The sequence below is a fragment of the Vulpes vulpes genome, chromosome 7, assembly GCF_048418805.1.
Source record: "Vulpes vulpes isolate BD-2025 chromosome 7, VulVul3, whole genome shotgun sequence".
Taxonomy (NCBI): Eukaryota; Metazoa; Chordata; class Mammalia; order Carnivora; family Canidae; genus Vulpes; species Vulpes vulpes.
Window position 1 is genome coordinate 27,271,457 of NC_132786.1, and position 21,739 is coordinate 27,293,195.

At 37.2% G+C, this 21,739-nt stretch overlaps 1 protein-coding gene across 4 annotated transcripts in view; it reads right to left on the bottom strand.

The window, feature by feature from the left end:
- HOOK3 (hook microtubule tethering protein 3) overlaps positions 1-21,739 on the bottom strand; it is a 109,750-nt gene that overhangs the window by 56,775 nt on the left and 31,236 nt on the right. For all 4 annotated transcript variants that reach the window (XR_012002543.1, XM_025993691.2, XM_072763358.1 and 1 more), the window contains exons 4-8: positions 18,557-18,607; positions 16,871-17,003; positions 12,418-12,485; positions 2,457-2,519; positions 958-1,041 (exon numbers count right to left, since the gene is read on the bottom strand). Coding sequence is in view for 3 of the 4 variants with exons in the window: in XM_025993691.2 (XP_025849476.1) it covers positions 958-1,041; positions 2,457-2,519; positions 12,418-12,485; positions 16,871-17,003; positions 18,557-18,607 (399 nt within the window). In the remaining variant the exon portion in view is untranslated. The remainder of the gene's footprint in view (positions 1-957; positions 1,042-2,456; positions 2,520-12,417; positions 12,486-16,870; positions 17,004-18,556; positions 18,608-21,739) is intronic.

Here is a 21,739-nt window from a genome sequence, read left to right on the forward strand (position 1 = left end):
TTCAAAAAACAAATTAACAGCACTTAACATTGTAACTAGATAAATATCATTTACTATATGACCCAGCAAGTGTGCTACAGTTACACTTCTTCCTATGTGCTTCCAAAGCAGTGACCAACACCTGTGCCTTTCAAAGTAAAATGCTTCTCTTATAAAATATTATGAACTCTGTGTACTCATGACCCAGGTTTAACAAGTATCAAAACATGGCCAATTATATCTTATTTGTACCTCTCTGTCCATGCGCCCAACCTCCTTTATTTTGAGGTAAATCTCAAATAATTTTTTTACTTATTTTCTTTTTATTTGTGAGATTTCTTAAACTCTAACTATTCTGTTAAATTTTTTACTTTAACAATTCTATTTTTAAATTACTTAAGTGTCTGATTTCTGATTTTTTTTTTTTTTTTACTTTTTAAATAGCATCATGTCCTAGATGGAATTTCTTCACTAATTTCACTGAGGGTATTAAACACATTTAAAAAAGATTACTATGTGCTACCCCCAAATTTCTCCACTTCCTCCAGGACTACTTTCCAAGCTTATCTTGATCTTTTTCTTTTGGAATGCAGATTTTCTTTAAGAGGTAGTCAAAGCAAGGGTAACCATAAACTATGCATTCAAAAGCTTCCCCTTAGGGCTTATTTATAAAAAGCTGGCCTTTAAGTAAATTAGAGTATAAGTCAGGGCTTTAAAAAATCTCCTCCACCCCTCTCTAAAGCTAGCACAGATATCCCTACTTTCTCTTTTTGTATTCTTGTACTATTTTGATTCATTTATTATAAATTTAATGGGGTTGCAGGGAGGAAAGAAAATATATTTGATGAGTCTACTATCTCTAACCAAAAATCTGCCTCCTCTCCCCCTTTACTCTTTAATTTGTGTTGTTATTACAGCCATTTGGTGTTGCTTATAGGGTACATTTCAAATAGGTGGTACACAGAAATGATCTCTTACCTGCATATCCAGTTCATGGCATCTTTGAGCAATTTCTTCCTTTGCTGACAAAGCTTCATTCAGTTCCTCTGTAGTCTTCTTCAACTAGTTAGAAACAAAGAGATACAATAAATATTTCAATATGAAGAAGCAACAATTAATAATTATATAGGCACAATAAAGAATTAAAACACTTTCCTCCCATTTCTTTCTGAGGGGCTGGGAGAAATGGAGAACTCTTCTGAAGATTCAAAAGCAGCCATTTCTAACTTTGAATATCTTCTAGTCCTAAGTCTTGTCTTTTCTGTACTCTGTATCTGGTTTTTTGCTCTTATCAAGTTTTCTTACACTTTCCTATCTAGGTTACATGATTCTTAGTAATAATGATTCTGTAATAACAGAAATTTTCCCTTGATAAAATATATATGTGCTAGAGAATAGGGGTTTCAATGTTGAACTATATAGCTAAAGTATTTCAACACAAGTTCTTCTGTCATATTAAACTTTTATGTTAATTTGTATAACAGTTTTAAAAATATTTTTATTATTCTAATTCTCGACACAAACCAAACATTTGAGTTGTGTCCCATTATTATATAAACTCTAAGTTAACAAAGCATGAACAAATTAAAATTGATTAGTTAATTTTAAGAAAAAGAAAAAAGAAAAAAAATTAAAATATTAGCTTTTCCTTTCCTGTGACCAAACCTCTGTGTAATAAAGATACAAACAAATTCATAAAAAGTAACAACTCTAAAATCTAACATCACAAAGTAAAGGAAGCAAATTACAACTCGGGTTAAAATTATATCATGCCCAAAGATTTTCCTACAAAAAAACATTAAGAAACCATTGAGAAGAAATGAGGATAACATGAAGATTTCTGTTCCTGCTTTGGAACAGATGTCCCAGACAAATGAAACATAGAAACTGACAAGGTAAGCTGCAGTATTTTATTGATAAGCAGTAATTAAAATTACAAAATAATTTTTTGGTTAAAACTGCAAGAATAAACTGCAGAGTTCCTTTAAAAATATAGTAGTTTCCTTAGTTCATTTAAATATCTACTGATTGTTCAACCTTTCACAAAGATGAAGGTGGAGGATACATGTGCAATGGAAGACTCACGTGAAATAAAAGGTATTTTGTGTTAGAAGTAAATCATAAGATTAAAATGCATGCCACTTTCCAGGAATGCATCTGTTATCTTAATGGGGCATACAGAAAGATATCACCAACGGAGAAAGAAAAATCATGATTAGAGAACATGAATTACAAGGACTTAAATTTAAAGTGGGTCATGCAATAATATTTTAATTATAAATTTAATTACAGATGTGTAATGTCCACTACTAAAGTAGCTAAAGTCTTGAATTTATGTAAAAAACAAAACAAAACAAAAAGACTTAAACCAGTATATTCTATAAGCAATTTCATCTGAAACATTTTTTTCAGTAACATCTCAAGTTTATCCCTGTCAATGAACTCTGCATGGACAAAAACAATGCAAAATTAGATACCTGGCGATCAAGGTCAACATAGGCATCATTTCCAGCAGAGACAGGCGATTCCTTACTCATCAGCTGAAATTAAGATTTAAATGATATAACTATGAGGCAAAAAAGACATCATATAAAATATACCTGGACAACAACACAAACACCTGGCCATCACAGAATTATAAAAATTAAAATGAAAACACAAATGTAAAAGGAACATTTTCCTATACATTGAAACTTTTGTTTGAAATAATTTTCATCCCAGGATAATGCCTTCATTCAAAATTACAGGTCTAAATTCTGGTGCTCATTTTCACTGTAAACCCAGTCATAAGAATCAAGACAAATCTTTAAGTTTAAAAAGTGGTTAAATATTTTAAAGCTGACTGTTCAGACAAAAAACAAAATGAAACAAAACCAAACCAAAAAACCCAGCAACACTCAAGTAACTATATCTAAAGAATAAATATGGGCAACATCAGTATTAGCCAAAACGAACTGGCTAATGTTTATTAACACACACACACACACACACATCTATGTCTTAGTCTCTCTCACCCTTGTGTTGCAGAGAGAGGATCCATAACGTGTGAGGGGTTGGGGGTGAAAGGGATAAAATTCTGATTGTGACAAATATCAGGGGCAGACTCAAATGGTCCCATTTTTCTACTGTTTCCTTATGTTCTATCTAAAGGACAAAAGAAAGGGGGACAATCAGAAATGTGGGGATGCACTGTTGAGAGATCTTGTAATTTCAGCCTCCGGTACTACTCTGAAAAGTTATGTTCAGCTGTACTTTTTTCTCCTTATCAATGGTTCTCAAAGTGAAGTTCTCAAACCAATGACATCATCAGTATTGTCTGGAAACTCGTCAGAAATTACTGGGTCTGAGGCCAGATGTACTAACTCAGAAACTCTGTGGTTAGGGCTCAGCAACGTGTTTAATAGTCTTCCAGGTGATTCTGATGCATACTGAAGTTTGAGAATCACTGCTCTGTATTAATGGAATAGGAAAAGTTCAAAGTCCCTTAGTATAATTAGGAAAAAAACTCTCAGGAAGAGTAAAAAAAAAAAAAAAAAAAAAAATACTGGCTTCAATGTTTATGCTTTTCTTGTGACAATGCTAATTGAAAGATTTTTAAGACTTCTTCCAGTTGAAAAAATCCCATTGTAAAGAACATAACTCATAAAAAGTATAAAGAAAAAATCCATTATTCTACCATCTAGAAACAATCACCTTTATAATTCTGAAATATTTAAGCAGCTACCAACCATTGGTGTAGCACAAGTCAAGTGAGAAGACAAACATAATGTGATAAAGACTGTTTTAGAATCCTCAGAGAGGCAGTATCCAATCAGAGGCTGGTGGTAGAAGGACTAGTTTTTTTTCCCCAGTCTTTTTCATTTTCCCATTGTTACAGTTAAGTCCTCATCATAACACAGCAACAACTCTGAATAAAAACCTAGGTGTCCTACCCTCTGAATACAACCTCTTCCCAACCCTAGTCTCTGATGCAATTACGTTTAGTTTATGCGCTCCTCAATTTGAGGTTTCCAAGACCTATATTACCCTCCTTTCTCCTGGGCTTCTAGTCAGAACCCATCATTCTAATACTTACTTTCTTCTTTACTCTGCTTAGACTTTATAGTAAACATTATTGCTTGCCTGCTCATATTTACTCCTCCTCCTCCTGATAACATCATCATCTTCTTTTTGGGACTCATCCTCCTCTCCTGCTTTAGCTTCCATGGTTCTTCATTTAACCAACCACCTTCTAGCCTAGACTTTTCAGTCTATTATGTTGATGACCTATGTCAACATCATCAATTTTCTTTCTTTTTATTTTAAGATTTTATTTATTTATTCATGAGAGACAGAGAGGCAGAGACACAGGCAGAGGGAGAAGCAGGCTCCATGTAGGCAGCCTGAAGTGGGACTCGATCCCAGGGCTCCAGGATCATGACTTGGGCGGAAGGCAGGTGCTCAACTGCTGAGCCACCCAGGCGTCCCAACATCATCAATTCTCTTATCTTCCATTCCTTCTTCCTGGCAAAATCTCAGTCTAAGATCAATCCATCTACCTCTTGTGGCTATAAACCCTGACTGCTAAGTACTGAGAGGGTAAAAAACCAAAAAATTTAAATCATAAAACACTATTATTAATACAGTTTCCAGTTTTTTTAACTTTTTTTTTTTTTAAAGATTTTTATTTATTTTTCATGAGAGAGACAGAGAGAGAGAGAGGCAGAGACACAGGCAGAGGGAGAAGCAGGCTCCATGCAGGGAGCCTGATGTGGGACTCGATCCCGGGACACCCGGTTCACGCCCTGGGCTCAACTGCTAAGCCACTCAGGCGTCCCCAGTTTCCAGTTTCAAATGGGCCCTTAAAGTTTCCCTGAAAGTACAGTTATGCTTCCCCGTCAGCAGTCTCTTCATCCCTTTTAAAGACTATTCTAAACCTAACTTAAGGGAAGGCTTCTCAAAGAAGGTGACATCTTGACTTTAAAAGGGATGAAGAAACCTTTCTTACTTACTTCTCGAATCTCCACATTCATCATCAGAAAACCTTATCTCCAAATAAGAATTTCCTATGTCTCAATCCACAAAATTGGCAACATTCATGCCCATCCTTTCTTTTTTCAATCTTCTTATAACTAACACAAGTGCTATTCTTCCCATTGAAGGCTAATCCCTCCACATGTGCTCCCTGTTCGAGTCTCCTCCAGCTTCATAAGATATCTGTTATAAAAAATATGGACAGACGTGCCTACGTGGCATAGTCAGCTGAATGTCTAACTCTTGGTTGTCAGTTGTAGTCATGATGTCAGGGACATGGAATTGAGCCCTGGGTTGGGCTCCACACTCAGCAGTCTGCTTGAGTTTCTCTCTCTCCCTATGCCCCTCCTGCCTATGAGCTTTCTAAAATAAATGAATAGATTTTTTTTTTTAAAGGACAATAACAAGGGTTGACAAAGAGGTGGAAAAAACAGAATCCTAATACACTGCTGGTAGGAATGTAAAACGCTGCAGGATCTGTGAAAAACAAGCCAGTACTTCCTCAAAAAGTTAAACACAGAATTACAGAGAAATTCAATTTCAATATGCTCGGAAGAATTAATAACAGGTGTTAAAAAGAACAAACATATACTAACATTCACCACAGCATATTCACAATCGCCAAAAGGTAGGAATAACCCAAATGTTTCTCAACTGATGAACAGATAAACAAAATGTTGCACATCCATACAATGGATTATTCAGCCGTAAAAAGGAACATGTATTGATACATGCTACAGACTAACCTTGAAAATACTATGCTAAAAAACCAAAGACACAGAAGGCTACATATCATATGATTCCATTTAATATGAAATATCCAGAATAGAGAAATTCATAGAGATAGAAAGTAGATTACTGGTTGACAAGGGCTGAAGCAAGGAGGAAATGAGAACTGCCTATGTAATGAGTGTGCAGGATTTTCCTTTGTGGTGATGGAAAAAGTTCTGGAACAAGATTCCTATATTAATACAGAAATATATTAAATGTCACTAATGGCAGATTTTTGTTATGTGTACTTTACCACAGTAAAAAAAAAGTCAGTAGTATCTGAATAAATATAAATAGAATGTGCCCTAAAAAGAGAGAGAGAGAGAGAGACTACCATTTTATAGAAGTCTTTCTTACTTCCATTATTCTGTCCAGCTACCCTCCTTCCCTCCCCCCCCACCCCCAGGTCCAAACAGTCACCAAGCCTATTGATTCAAGCTCTTATAATTTTCCAATCTGTCCACCTGTCTCCACCCTGACTGCCATAATCTAGTTCAAGCTTCCATCATTCTTCCAAGGAGATGGATAATTCCTTGGATAGACCTTGGATAACTACCAAGGTCTCCTAACTGCTCTCCCTTTTTCTAGCCCAGTTTCCCTTCAAACCATTCCCATCAAATGGATTTTCTTAAATACAGATTTTTATTTATTTATTTTTAAAGATTTTATTTATTTATTCATGAGAGACAGAGAGAGAGAGAGGCAGAGATACAGGCAGAGGGAGAAGCAGGCTCCATGCAGGGAGCCTGATGTGGGACTCCATCCCAGATCTCCAGGATCACGCCCTAGCCTGAAGATGGCAATAAACCGCTGAGCCACCGGGGGCTGCCCTTAAATACATATTTTAATTCTATTTTCTCCTTAAAATCTACTCACTGATTTCCACGATCCCAAATCTCTCATGAAACTGATTAGTAGTCTAATGATCTAGGTCTCTCATTTCATTTCTAATCACTTCCCACCACGTTTGCTACAGGGGTTCTTCTTTTCAGTACATCCAACATTCCATGTAGGTCTTGCTTTCTCTTGCCTCCTGGTCTTTAGAAGAATTTTTGCCCCTTACTTACCTCATCTCATCCTTCCATGCTCAGTCAAGAAGTCACCTTCTTTGAGAAGCCTTCCCTTAAGTCCTCAAACTGAGTTAGCTACTCCTTTGAGGTCCTAATATTTTTCCCATCATGGTACTTTTCATTTGAAATGCTTTGACTATATTTGCTTGGTTAGCCATTTTTCCCATGAGATTTAGGCTCTGTGGGGGCAAGAGACCATGTCTTTTTTTTTTTTTTTTTCAAAATTGTTACCTGAATGCCTACTACAGCTCCTGGTGCATATTAGGTGCTTGATGGTATGTGCTAATTAAGTAAAAGGAATATGCACATAAAAGACATATAATCTATTCTTAAAATCTATTTGTAGGTACAGTTTAATATTACTTTGTTCACTTGACATTTTGAATGTTTTCCCTTGTCATAAGATATTTTATCTCTTGAAAGATTTATTTAAGGGACTGAAAGTGAGTGTATGCGGGAGGCGGGAAGTGGGCAGCGGGCAGCAAAGGGAGAGGGAGAGTCTTAAGCAGACTCCACACTGAGCACAGAGCCCCACAAGGGGCAGATCTCATGACCCTGAGATCATGACCTGAGACAAAACCAAGAGTCAGAAGTTCAACTGACTTATGGGCCTGGTGCCCCAGAAGATACTTTTTTTTTAAAACAAATTTTTTTTAAATTTTTTTTTTTAATTTATTTATGATAGTCACAGAGAGAGAGAGAGAGAGGCAGAGACACAGGCGGAGGAAGAAGCAGGCTCCATGCACCGGGAGCCCGATGTGGGATTCGATCCCGGGTCTCCAGGATCGCGCCCTGGGCCAAAGGCAGGCGCCAAACCGCTGCGCCACCCAGGGATCCCTAAAACAAATTTTTTTTTATCAGCTATGTAATATTCCATGAGATGGAGGTACCCTAATTTAAACACTTGCTTACCAATGGATGAATATTATTGTTGTATTTCTATTAATATAAAATAGTTTGGGGAGGGTCTAGCTGGCTCAGTCAGAAGAACATGTTATTCTTGATCTTGGGGTTGTGAATTCAAGCCCTACACTGGATGCAGAGATTAACTTGAACTTTTTTTTAAATTAATTTTTTAAAAAAATTTTATTTATTCATTCACGAGAGACAGACCAGCAGAGACAGGTAGAGGCAGAAGCAGGCTCCTCATGGGAGCCTGATGTGGGACTTGATCCCAGGATTCCAGTGTCACAACCTGAGCCAAAGGCAGACACTCAACCACTGGAGCCACACAGGTGTCCCAAACAAACTTAAAAAAAAAAATTTTATATAAAATAGTTTGATAAGCACTGTTGTGCCCAATCTTGGTCTGAATTTCTAAATAATTTTTTGGGCTAAATTCATAGAATTAAAAATCATTTGGTCACAGATTTTAATTTTAAAAATATTTCTGATTAGAGATACGAACCTATAATTATAGAAAAATCAGCAAATGGAGAAAAAAGCTTAGAACAGCCAATCATTTGGAGATAGTTAATGTTCAGTCATTTTCACTCATCTTAATTTCTTTTTTTTTTTTTTTAAGATTTTTTATTTATTTATTCATGACAGACACAGAGAGAGAAAGAGGCAGAGACACAGGCAGAGGGAGAAACAAGCTCCATGCAGGGAGCCCAACGTGGGACTCGATCCCAGGTCTCCAGGATCACACCTTGGGCTGAAGGCAGTGCTAAACCGCTGAGCCACCAGGGCTGCCCTCATCTTAATTTCTAACAGAAATGGGATTATACTGCTCATGTGCTGTTTCTCTCTATATAAGCCTTACTCGTGCTGTCATATATTTTTAAAAAATATACTTTAATGCTACCTAGTATGCCAATATATTAATCTGCCATAATTTATTTATCTGTGCTCCTATTGCTGGGCAGTCAGGATGTTTCTAATGTTTCAATATTAGAAAATAATGTTGAAATAAACAATCTTGAGGCAATATTGCACAATGGTTCTGGGCATGGGCTCTGAATTCAAACTGCTTAGATCTGAGTTCTAACTCTGCCAATACTTGTGTAAACTTGTGGTTACTCACAGTCTATGCTTCAGTTTCCCCTTTTATAAAATCAGGTTACAATAACAGTATATACCTCAAAATATTACAATTAATTTTTCATTTTTTTATTTTGGTAAAGTATATAGAACTGAAATTTTCCATTTTAACAATTTTATGTCTACACTCCAGTAGCATTGATTATAATTGTAGTGAATTTTAAGTGTGTTAATAAATGTGTTTAGTAAGTAACCAGCACTACCGAGCGCATAGTAGGTACAAAATAAATGTGTGCTATTACTATTATTATTACCTATCTCTGTATTTCAGATATCCTTATAGGATAAATTCCTAAAAACAGAATTACAAGGTCAATTATAATAAGGCAGAACTCTTAGTGGCCCCTTACTATTTTTCCTATTTTGCTTAGTAACAGACTGGAGTTTTGGCTGGTTTTGCAACTACCTGGAATAAAGGCCACACTCCCCCCTCCCCCCCCAATTCCCTGTGTGGTTATGTGAGTGATATCAGGCAAACAGGAGTGAGAATTGCTGAAAGTTTATTTAGAGGAAAACTTGGAACTTCATTCCTTCCTGATGGCTGGAAATGTGAATGTGATAGGTGGAATTTGAGAAGCCAGAGCTGAACCACTAAATGGGAAACACGTATTAAGGATGGCAGACAAAAAGAAACAAGAAAGCTGGGTCTCTGACGACTACAGAGCAGAATCCAGGGCCACTTAAGAGCAAATAAATCTCTATCTTGCTTGAGAGATTGTCATTTTTATATTTTAACACTTATGACCTAGTATCTTATATGATATCAAAGAGTGTATATTTAAAAAGATGTACCAGTTTATCTTCCTACCATCAGAGCTGAATGATAAACTGATTGTCTTTTAAAAGCTTTGCTTTTTTGAAAGGTCTTGTGTAGTAAGGAATTTGGCTGGCCTGGGTCCCCTTATTGGCAAGAGGCCTCTCAATCTCTGGAATTTCCTTACTGATAAGAGTATCTTTGTTATTTGTGGGCCCCTGGGTACTTTAAGCTAAAAAACTGGATGACTAAAATTGGAGTCGGCCGTGCCAGAAAAATCAGCAATGTGTCAGAAGACTGGGTCTTTGAGCCACCTGACAGTCAGCATGACTTCTGTGGGGAAGGAGAGCTAGATACTGTGTTCAATCCCATGGTCAAGGATGCAATCAATCATACCCACATAATAAAACCCCAATAAAAACTCTAGACATGAAAACTCAGGTGAGCCTCCCTGGTTGGCAGTACTTTGGGAACTGCCACACATAATGTGCTGGGAGAGTGATAGGTCTTGATTCCACGGAGGGGGAACAACATAAGCCTTGTATCTGGGACCTCTTAGACCTCAACTCTATGCATTTTTGGGACAGAGGGAGTTGGTTCTGGTTTGTATTCTTTTACTATAATAATAATACTTTCATCATATTCCCGAGTTCTGTGAATAGAACCCTGAGATAGTAGTGAGAACACCTGGATTTACAGTCAGGTGGTCAGATATTTTAAAAAACACAACTTTAATTTGCACTTAGCATTCTTAATGTTGTCTGTTGTATTTTTTCCTCTGCCAGTTGCACATTCAAATCCTTGTTTTCTAGTACCCCTAACAGTTTGTTCTATTGCTTTTATGACTAAAAACATTCTCTCATCCTGAGACCAACTGGTTATTAACCCACATTTTATTTTTAGTTTCATGTCTTACACTTAATGGAGTTCAAGACATGCTACCCCAAAGTATGGTAGGTACCCTGGCATACTGAATACATCAAGCTAAAGGAACTGGAAAAATAGCAGGTACAGGAAGGATTTTTTACCTTCTCCAGAAGCAGGTAAAAGCCTCATGTGAGAGGTGTTTTCCCTATACTCAGAGGAAAAACATCCTTTTCTCCGAAAATACAGGGATTCTAAAAGGACTCATTGAATAGGACTTGCTGTTTCCCCCAGGTTACTACCCCTTAGCTCAAACTCTTTTTTGCCCTATCACATTTTTCCATGATTCTCCACTCTTCATCAAACCCAGCACTAAAACACTCAGGTTTAAACACTTCTTTGGTCTTCGTTTCCTTAAGAAGGTCCCTGTGTCATGTAAAACTTATATGGGGGTGCCTGGGTGGCTCAGTCGGTTGAGTGTCTGCTCAGGTCATGATGCCAGAGTCTTGAGATCGAGCCCCCTCACTGAGCTCCCTGTTCAGTGGAGAGTCTGCCTCTCCCTTTCCCTCTGCCCCCTGCCCTCCTCCCTGCTTGTGTCCCCTCTCTCTCTGGCTCTGCACTCTTTCTCAAATAAATAAAATCTTAAAAAACAACCCAAAAACATCTGTATCCTTTTTCTTTTTAATCTTTTGTTACAGAGATCTCCAGCTGAGAACTTGGATGGGTAGAGGAAAATGATATTTTTCCTCCCCTACAGTTTCAGTATAAATATTCATCTAGAAACAGCTTTGGGTATGGTTGGAGTTGAAAGCTCATTTTCTGCCAAACAAGAAACCAATAATTAAATGTGAGGTAGACTGCTGGTTTAATATACATATATTTTTTAAAGATTTTATTTATTCATGAGACACAGAGAGAGGCAGAGACACAGGCAAAGGGAGAAGCAGGCTCTATGCAAGGAGCCTGATGCAGGACTCGATCCCAGGACTCCAGGATCATGCCCTGAGCCAAAGGCAGACGCTCAACAGTTGAGCCACCCAGGTGTCCCTAATATACATATTTTTAATGGCTTTAGGAATTAGTCTACTATTCCTAGTTCATTGGGACATTTTAAATAATTAGCAATAGTTAATAAATAATCTATACTGACAAGACAAATGTTTAAGTTTTTTTTTTTTTAAGATTTTATTCATTTATTCATGAGAGACAGAGAGAGAGGGGCAGAGACACAGGCAGAGGGAGAAACAGGCTCCATGCAGGGAGCCTGCTGTGGGACTCGATCCCTGAACTCCAGGATCACAACCTGGGCTGAAGGCGGCGCTAAACCGCTGAGCCACCCAGGCTGCCCATGTTTAAGATTTAAATGAGAAACTTAAATGTATGATTTATTTTTTAATTTTTTAAATGTTTTATTTATTCATGAGAGACACACACAGAGAGAGAAGCAGAGACCTAGGCAGAGGGAGAAGCAGGGTCCCTGTGAAGAGCCTGATGTGGGACTCGATCTTGGGTCCCTGGGAAAATGACCTGAGCCAAAGGCAGACACTCAACTGCTGAGCCACCCAGGTGCCCAAATGTATGATTTTAAAATAAAAACGAGGCAAGCTATATCATAAGTGCAAAGAAAAAAAATTCTAAAGAAAAATGAGTAGGAGAATCTTTTTTTTTTAAATTTCTACTTCTAGTGATGACTGGGTGGCTCAGCAGTTGAGCGTCTGCCTTTGGCTCGGGACGTGATGCCAGAATCCCGAGATTTGAGTCCCATATTGGGCTTCCTACGTGGAACCTACTTCTGCCTCTGTGTGTCTCTCATGAACAAATAAAATCTTGATAGACAAATAAAAACAAAATTTCTACTACTATTTAAGCTCTGGTTTGATCTTTTAATTTCTCACAAACAGTAATCACAAAGCTCCAACCTACCTCTTGAATGGCTGTCATGACAACATGTTGAACAGATTCCTCCATCATCATAATGGCTTGGATGTACTCTGAAAACAAGAACAATCTGGAATGTCACTGTTCAAGTTAAAGATACTCAAGGATTAATGGCTCACACTTCATGAATTCTTTTAACTAGTTTTCTGTTTTTATTCTTCCCAGGGATTCTTCATATGTTGTTAAATATAGGTACCACAGGTAAAGTAAAAGCTGAAAATCACACTATTTCTCTTAAGATAACCCACCCTACTCCCTACCACCACCATTACTTACAAAGTTGAAGCTACAGCTAACAGTCACAGGAATACAGTATCTCAGGAAGACAGTGAAATGTTAAAGCCTAAAGCCAGGATGGGAAGAACTCATTACTACTCCTAAAATTTTAAATTTACTTTGCTACAGTTTAAAAAAAACTGATGTCTGTGCTTTATTCTTGTGTGACATCAAAGTATTGCATCATGTACAATTCCTACCTTAATATTTTCTACTACAGAAGAGAAAAATCTTAATAAATCTGAGAGCTACTTAGGACAAAGAATTAAGATGAAGTTAAGATAGAAGTGACACCATAATCAAACAAATATTGTATAACCCTCGGCTTTAAAATACATCACCAACAAGCTAAAGTACTAACTTCATCAATCTTACTTACCCTCACCACTACCAAATAAGAGAAAGATCTCTTAGCTGTCAGTAGTGACCAGCTGAAAAAATAATTTGTCTTCTATTAAAAAAACAAAAAAACAACCCTACAAGTAGTTTTCCTTATTTGCAAATCCAACAATGAATGGAAAAAGTGGAATTCAACATAAAAAAAAACAGGCCAGCTCGATTCTAACAAATATAGTAAATACATTTTAATAAACATTTAAAAGAGTAATTAAGGGAATTTTAGGCTCAACCTGCCTCTCTCCCCCATACATCCAAAAAAACCTCTCACACATACACCAGAAACTTCTCAGCACTTCAAGTATTACATGATGGAATCTTACTGCGAAACTGCTGAAGTGATCTTTTGGTAAGAGACTCATGTATGTGGAATGCCAAGCTGTATAATGCTTTACGTGACAGATAACTCATTAAAAAACCCCAAAAAACAAAGTACTTTGAAAGCACTACTAAACTGTGACATTCGGACATTCTGGTTATTACAGTCAAAGCTTTTTGTTAATCAAAGGCATATTCTTAGGCAAGTGTTGTTCTAAGGATACTTGTACCCAATCAAATGTGTGGAGACACATACAAATAAATATACACAACATCCTTAAATCACAGGATTTCTTAGGACAACAGTAGGAATGTACCAGAACCACTATTTGGGAAAAAGAAATCCTTTATTCTGAGCTCAATTTTTTGTTCTGTTTTGTTAACAAGGAACATCCTGTAGGTCTTGGAATGCAAGGGAGTGCTTATTTTTAAATGGATCACAGACTTTTTTTTTTAAGGATTTTATTTAGTTATTCATGAGAGACACAGGGAGAGAGGCAGAGACACAGGCAGAGAGAGAAGCAGGCTCCAGGCAGGGAGCCTGATGCAGGACTCAATCCCTAGACCAGGATCACGGCCTGAGCCAAAGGCAGATGCTCAACCACTCAGCCACCCAGGCGTCCCAAGGAAGTGCTTTTAGATACTGTGTTCAAAGGTGCCAAATGCAGAATCCCAAGGGTCTGGAGAAAATGGCACAGCTAGGATGACTAAATAGCCCTCAAAATAAAAAACTGTGAACATGGAAAAGAAAAAGTAGTGGCACTGATAATGGAGAAGGAAAATTTAATGACAGCCTATTGGAAGTGAAGAAAATAACAGTGGGAACAGGGATGTTAGGAAGTTAGTTAGGTGTGAGAGGGGAAGCGTTAGTTAAGAAGCGGTGTTGCCACGTCAAGGCCCTTCCCCGCGAACACCGTAAAATGCTACATGATAAAATGATGATGAGAACTATGTTAATGTACAATTTTTGAAAAGAAAGATAGATAAATAAATAAATAAATAACGAATCTTTAGTGTCCAAAATACAAGTATGTATGATTACTGGTGCAGATCTATGAGGCAATGCTAGAGAATGAGGTGTGCTATGTCAATAAGACTATATTGAAAACTTAGATTTTAGCACCAGAATTTACAGCAGCTTAGTATAAAGAATATGATGTTTAAACACGGAGAGCCATGGATTGCAGTCCTTGCCTAGCTTTTCTCAAACAGAAATCTTGGGCAAGTCATATAATACTTAGTTTTCCTGCTGTGTAAAAACTATTTTTGTTCTGTTACTACCTAAAGGAGTACCAGGCAGAAGAGAGACACTCAATAATTACTATGAGTGTGTCTTCTACTACTACTCTTTGCTTTTTCAATTTTAGCACTAGTTATTTTCCCCATTTGAGAAGCCAGATGGCCAACATAAATGTATGCTAGGTCAATGTTCTGAGCTATTGCTCCTTATTTTTGTAGTTGAAAAACTCATCTAAACATAAGGTCTTTTCTATTTGTATAGTGCATTATGAATTACAAAGCAAATGTGCATATACAATTTCATTTACTCCTCATAACCATCAGGTTTTATATCCTCATTCTGTAGATGAGAAAACAAGCCAAATGCCTAGTCCAAATGTCAGTCACATAGCAAATGGAAGAGCTGCTTCAGTAAGCCTCACATTACACATCATAAATGTGCAGTAACAGGTAATACTGAACTCAGAAACTCACTTACTTTGATTCTTTGTTCTCAAGTCTGCTTCTGAAAATACAGAATGCCCTCTGGATATATATGATACTAAAATCCTATTCAATGTTTTCATCACTTATATACAATTTTAGAGGAGAAACCAAATTTAGGTGTTACACAACACTTGGTCTGTGTGAGAAGCTGGATAAATATTATGACTGTCTGCTTTTCCATAGGGCTATGTATGGATAGAGGTAACACCCTTGTCTTTTCCTATTTCCACCCCATGGTAAATTAGCCAACCCTTAACAGTTAAATTTTTCTAGGAGTTGATGGATTTCTTAACAGAATCAACAGAGAAGAGGTCATTATGTGAAATCAGTGAACCATATTAAATAATTTATCATACACCTTTTAAAATCAAAGCATCTACTTAGAGATTTAATGTGTCTTGAATCTTATTTACACTAATCTTCTAATCTTTGACAAAAAATGCTTAGTTAATATACAAAACTCACAAATGTAGAAAATTCTCTATTTTAATTCTTCAGTTGAATTGAAGAAATAATCTAAAACTTAATATAAGAGAATACACGCTAAAATTTAAAAGGCATGGGGACAAAGAGAAATAAATACATTGTTAGAAAAAACAGCCAGATCACAGACCAAATATCAGTCATGGCTTCAAGAAAACAATGTTGACCATTATTAAACTTATTATTAGAACACTGAAAACGTAGAGATAAATAAAAATCTGTTTTGCATTACCATGGCTGAGGTAGAAGGAATAAGAAAAAAGCCTTTGGGCTTAAAAAAAAAATCTGTCTTCTATGAAGGTCTTCTAGTATAACAGTAAAATACTGCATCATTGTTTAGAGTAGTCCCTGTCTACTTTTCATCTGTTTCATCACCCTTTATCCCTTCCTTACTATTCTCTAATAATACTTGTGGTTTTTTTAAAAATCTCTCAAAGGTAACTTAAGTTTTTCTGACATTCAGTTCCTACATTTCAGATTACTCTTAATCCATCCTCCTCCACATCTTTGCTTAAATAACATCCCTGGCAAACGCCTGGACTGGCCCCGCCCACCATTACACTTTACCTCATGGCACTCGTCACCACTTGGATCACACAGGTATGTGTGCCCTCCCTTCACTCACCTACCAGTTCCACAAGGGCAGGTGCTGTGTCTGTTCTGTCTGGCACTGTGCTCCTAGCCCCAGTATAATACATGAATTCAGTAAATATTTGTGAAATAAATCCTTCATACTCACAATCTAAAGTATCCAACTTTAAGTTCCTAGAGCTGCACCGATGATGTAGTGTAACATTCTCATTATTACTGACATTACTTTAGCAGGACCTTGTCCAACAGCTAGTTTCATCACATTCAGTGTAGTTAAAAATAATATACTAAAAAAATTATGCAGTCTTGCTTAAAAGGAAAGACTATCATCACAATTAAATGTATTCTAAGTTGCAAAACTCTTATGCTTGCAAACAAAGTACTAGCAAAATTGTAGAAAATGGCATTGCTTAGGACACCTGGCTGGCTCAGGAGGTAGAGCACACAACTCTGATTTCTCAGTCATGAGTTGGAGACCCATGTTGGGTATAGAACCAACTTAAAAAACAAACAAACAGAAAAAGGCATTGTTTGAGGGTGGCCTTATGAAGATGTTATTGTTTGCACTGGCGATTTATAAATAATATATATAATATGTATTACTTTCCTTAATTATTTTAAATGCATACACTAATATCAAATAAATTACCTTGCTTCTGTTCACAGTTTACAGCACAGCCTAAGATGAGTTGAAGCATCCTTCCGAGCTCTGCCGCATCAGAATGTTCTCCAATAAGGTTCACATCAGGAAGGGTAAAGTCATTAATTTGCTGTCCTAAAATCTGAACGCGGACAAAAGGATCAGAATTGCATTCACATTTATGTGTCCAAATAAAATATTTGATACAAATTAGTTTGTCAGTACCAGAAACTCATTGCTAAGGACAGAGCTATAATCCCAATTCCACTCCCAATTTCTATTTTTACCTTCCATATCTAAGTTATAACAATATTCATCACCGTAACTTAGACCCCAATCTGGTATGTATATACACTGAGCAAAGAAACTGAATACTTTGATATCTTCAACTGCCCCTAGAAAGACAAATTCTCTAAAGTTCAAAGCATAGCCAGAGAGATTCTGAATGGGGTACCAGAAAGAGGGGAGATTAAATATAGGTTCATGCCCCAACAGTAAGATGCTCCCCAGACATATTCACTCTATTTGACTCGAAAATGCTGATAGCCAAACACTTATTATCAGGAAGGAGAATGGAGGATTCCTTTACGGGGAAATTGGCCCCAAATGAAATGAAATATATGCAGACAAATGGGTCAGTTCCTGTCTAATAACCATACAGTGAAAAAAGAAAATCCTAAAGCACAGAAGCAGGATGAATATGGCTCTAGTGCTATCAGTGAGCAGGGTAAGGAGGTCATGCAGTGTCTGGTGGCTCATGGTAATAGGTATGAATCTGATTATCAATACAATGGAAAACCATAAAAGACAGAAGAATGACATAATCAAATTTATATTTTTAAAAATTATTCTGGCTTTAGAGTGAAGAATAAGAACAGACAATAGAAGGGAATGGGTGAAATCAGGGTTACCAACCAGAATACTCTAGAACTCTGAGAGCTAATGATGACTGGGTACAAAGTGGTAGCAGTAGAGATGGAAAAAGCTGTATTTTGGAGATTTAACTAGTAGGTCTTATGATGATATCAAAAGAAGGACGGACTATAGGATTGTTTATAGGTTTTGGGCTTGAGTAACAGGATGGATGACAGGATCACTTACTGAGCTGTGAAGATAAATGATATAAGTATAAGATGTAGGTATAAATGCAGGTAAACTTGTGGGAAAGAATAGTAAAAACATAACATAGGTTTCCAGGCTATGTTGTGTTCATCTGGTATCTGTGACCACAAAATTTGAAGTAAAACTAGTTCTACTTCATGATTTTTTTCCCCTCAAGCCATTACTTGACTGTTCTGATGCAGACTCAGAGGATAAACTAAGATAATCTAGAGATGGGGGTTTGCCAAGGAATCAAACTAAAGTAAGCAAGGAAGTTGACTGTAATATAATAATGCCTGGATTCTAAACCACCTTCACAAGGGGAGAAGAGAAGAGAGCTTAATAAATGGCAGAAAAGAAAGTATAACATAAATTAATAATCATCTATAACTATCCATATATTATAGTGAAAAAGAGCATTTATCTAATAACTACCTAATAGTTGTTCAAACCAACATCCTAAAAACTATAAAATGGAAGATTAACAGATTACTAATTTTGAGGTAAATTTTCCTTTACTTGGAACTATTGTAAAACATAAAGTTAAATTGTCCTATAATTCTACCTCTAAGCAGTTGAGAAAAAAGTCCTTACCTCATGATTGTAATCCAGGATTCCCTTTAAAATTTTCTTTAAATTGCTTATCTGTTTAGAGAGAGATAAAACTGGGTAAAGGCCAAGCACAGATCAAATTATAATTTAACATAAAAAATTCCTGGGGGCACCTGGGTGGCTCAGTCAGTTAAGCATGTGCCTTAGACTCAGGTCATGATATCTCAGGGTACTGGGATTAAGTTGTCTGTTAGGCTCCCTGCTCAGTGAAGAGTCTTTTCCTCTTCCTCCTCCTCTCCCTCTCCCTCTGCCCGTCCCCCCTGCTCATACTTGTTCATGCTCACTTGCTCTCTCAAATAAATAAAATCTTTAAAAAAACCTTCAAGGGCAGCCCCGGTAGCACAGCGGTTTAGCACCGCCTGCAGTCCAGAGTGTGATCCTGGGGACCCTAGATCGAGTCCCACGTCAGGCTCCCTGCATGGAGCCTGCTTCTCCCTCTGCCTGTGCCTCTGCACCACCCCCACCCTGTGTCTCTATGAATAAATAAAATCTTAAAAAAAAACCTTCTGAATTATTCGAATCATAAATATAAAAAACAAAATTCAACAGCACATGTGAATTACCATAATCATCAAAAAAGGGCTATCAATGGCTTAATTTATGTGATCTCAAGAGATTTATTAAAAAAAAAACTGTTTCCGATAATGTTAAATTTTCAACGTTATGATCACACTGACAAAAATTGGGAATCTCTTAAAGTAACCTACAACATATAATGTCTCCAAATTCTCTCCACTGTCAGAAAAGACTACTGTTTCTTTAGCCAAAGTAAATATTTAGGAGCCATACAATTAAAAATACTATTATATCTTGAAATGCTAGTGTAACTGTCAGCATTGCAAGATATTTGTTGCAGCATCCTGGGGTGCCTGGGTGGCTCAGTCAGTTGGGTGTCTGACTTTTGATCTTAGCTCAGGTCTTGATCTCAGGGTCATGTGTCTGGGCCCCACATTCGGCTCCACACTGGGTGTGCAGCCTACTTTATTTTATTTTTTTAAAGATTGTATTTATTTGTGAGAGACACAGAGAGAGAGAGGAAGAGAAATAGGCAGAGGGAGGAGAGGCAGACTCCATACAGGGAGCCAATGTGGGACTTGATCCCAAGACTCCAGGATCATGCCTTGAGCTAAAGGCAGAGGCTCAACCGCTGAGCTACCCAGGCATCCCTGCAGCCTATTTAAAAAAAAAAAAAAAAAAAAAAAAGCATCCTAGAAACAAGGTGATGTTTTCTATCACTCAACCACTCCAAAGCAAGGGTTTACTGGCCTATGTGTTATCTGAGTGAAATGACCAGTAGAATCACCTATAATATTTATTTAAGCTGTTATTTTTTCCTTTTTTTTTTTGACTCAACTCATAGTTAAATTTGTATTAATTAAATGTGTACACAATATGATCCTGTTGACCATCTACCTCACTGTACCTACTCAATGTTAGTAGCTAAAGATGTGCTAGGACATAAGATGAAAGAACCTGTGACTATCAGGTAAAAGAGGCTTAATCATACATGTGATCCAGTGAATCAGACGTATTTTTTTCAGACCTTTTTAAGAGAAAAAATAAGTTGAAAACTTTTTTAAAACATTATTATTTTTTTTTTTGAGAAAGAGACAGTGTGAGTGGTGGGGAGAAAGGGGGCCCAGCAGAAAGGGAGAGAAGCAGATTCCCTGGTGAGCATGGAGCCCAATGTGCAGATCAATCTCATGAGATCAGGACCTGAGCTGAAACCAAGAGTCAGATGCTAAAATGAGCCACCCAGGTGCCCTAAAAACTTATTTTTTCTTTTTCTAAAAACTTATTAAAAAAAAAAAAAAACCTCATAAAGTAACATGTTTATACTTCTAGAAAATTTGGAGACATGGAAAATATATAATATACTTTGCTTTCTTTATCCTAGAATGCTCATTTTTTCATATTTTAATATTTGACATTAAAATGTCTCAAAAATCAATGTGTTGCTTTAAAATGGTAGTTTCCTTCCCATTGAAAAGAGCTACATATTTTATAATTAATGGTATCTTGAAATTGGAAAAATACAACATAGGATAAAATATGGAGAACAGGAATACAAATCAGAACTGACATTTCCAGTTCTGAATATTAAGAATATGATAAAGTGGGCAGCCCTGGTGGCTCAGCGGTTTAGCGCCGCCTTCAGCCCAGGGCATGATCCTGGACACCCAGGATCGAGTCCCTCGTTGGGCTCCCTGCACGGAGCCTGCTCCTCCCTCTGCCTGTGTCTCTGCCCCCACCCCCCACTTTCTCTGTGTCTCTAATAAATAAATAAAATCTTCAAAAAAAAAAAATATGATAGGATCCCTGGGTGGCTCAGTGGTTGAGCGCCTGCCTTGGGCCCAGGGCCTGATTCTGGAGTCCCAGGATCGATTCCCACATCAGGCTCCCTGAATGGAGCCTGCTTCTCGCTCTGCCTGTGTCTCTGCCTCTCTCTCTCTCTGTATCTCTCATTAATAAATAAATAAAATCTTTAAGAAAAAAAAATATGATACAGTATTTCCCCTTCTCTATATTACTGTCTTTGCCACACTCACGATATTAAGACAATGTGTGTACAGATGTATGTTGTGTGTATGTAAGGTGGGGTATATACAACTCCTCCTTCAGTCAAGAGAGCAAGCAAACACAAATTAATTAGTAGCATTATTTTAAATACCCAGAACTGCTTTACACATTATAACATTAAAAAGTAATCATTAGGCACACCTATGTGGCTTAGTCAGTTGAGTCAATGACTCTTTGATTTCGGCTCAGATCCCCACACTGAGCTCTGCATTGGGCGTGGAGCCTGCTTGGCATTCTGTCTCTCCCTCTCCTTCCACCCCTCCCCCACTCTCTCTCTAAATAATAATTATATCAATATACAATCATTAAATTGCCTATTCCTTTTTTTTTATTATTATTTATTTAAAACCGTAGCTTAAGGGGCACCTGGGTGATTCAGTCTGTTAAGCCCCTGCCTTTGGCTCAGGTCATGATCTCAGGGTTCTGGGATCAAGCCTCACATCATGCTCCCTGCTCAGCAGGGAGTCTGCTTCTCCCTCTGCCCCTCCCCACTGCTCATGATCTCTGCTCTCTCTCTCTCTCAAATAAATAAGTGAATAAAATCTTAAAACAAAACAAAACAAAACAAATGCCAGTAGCTTAAAC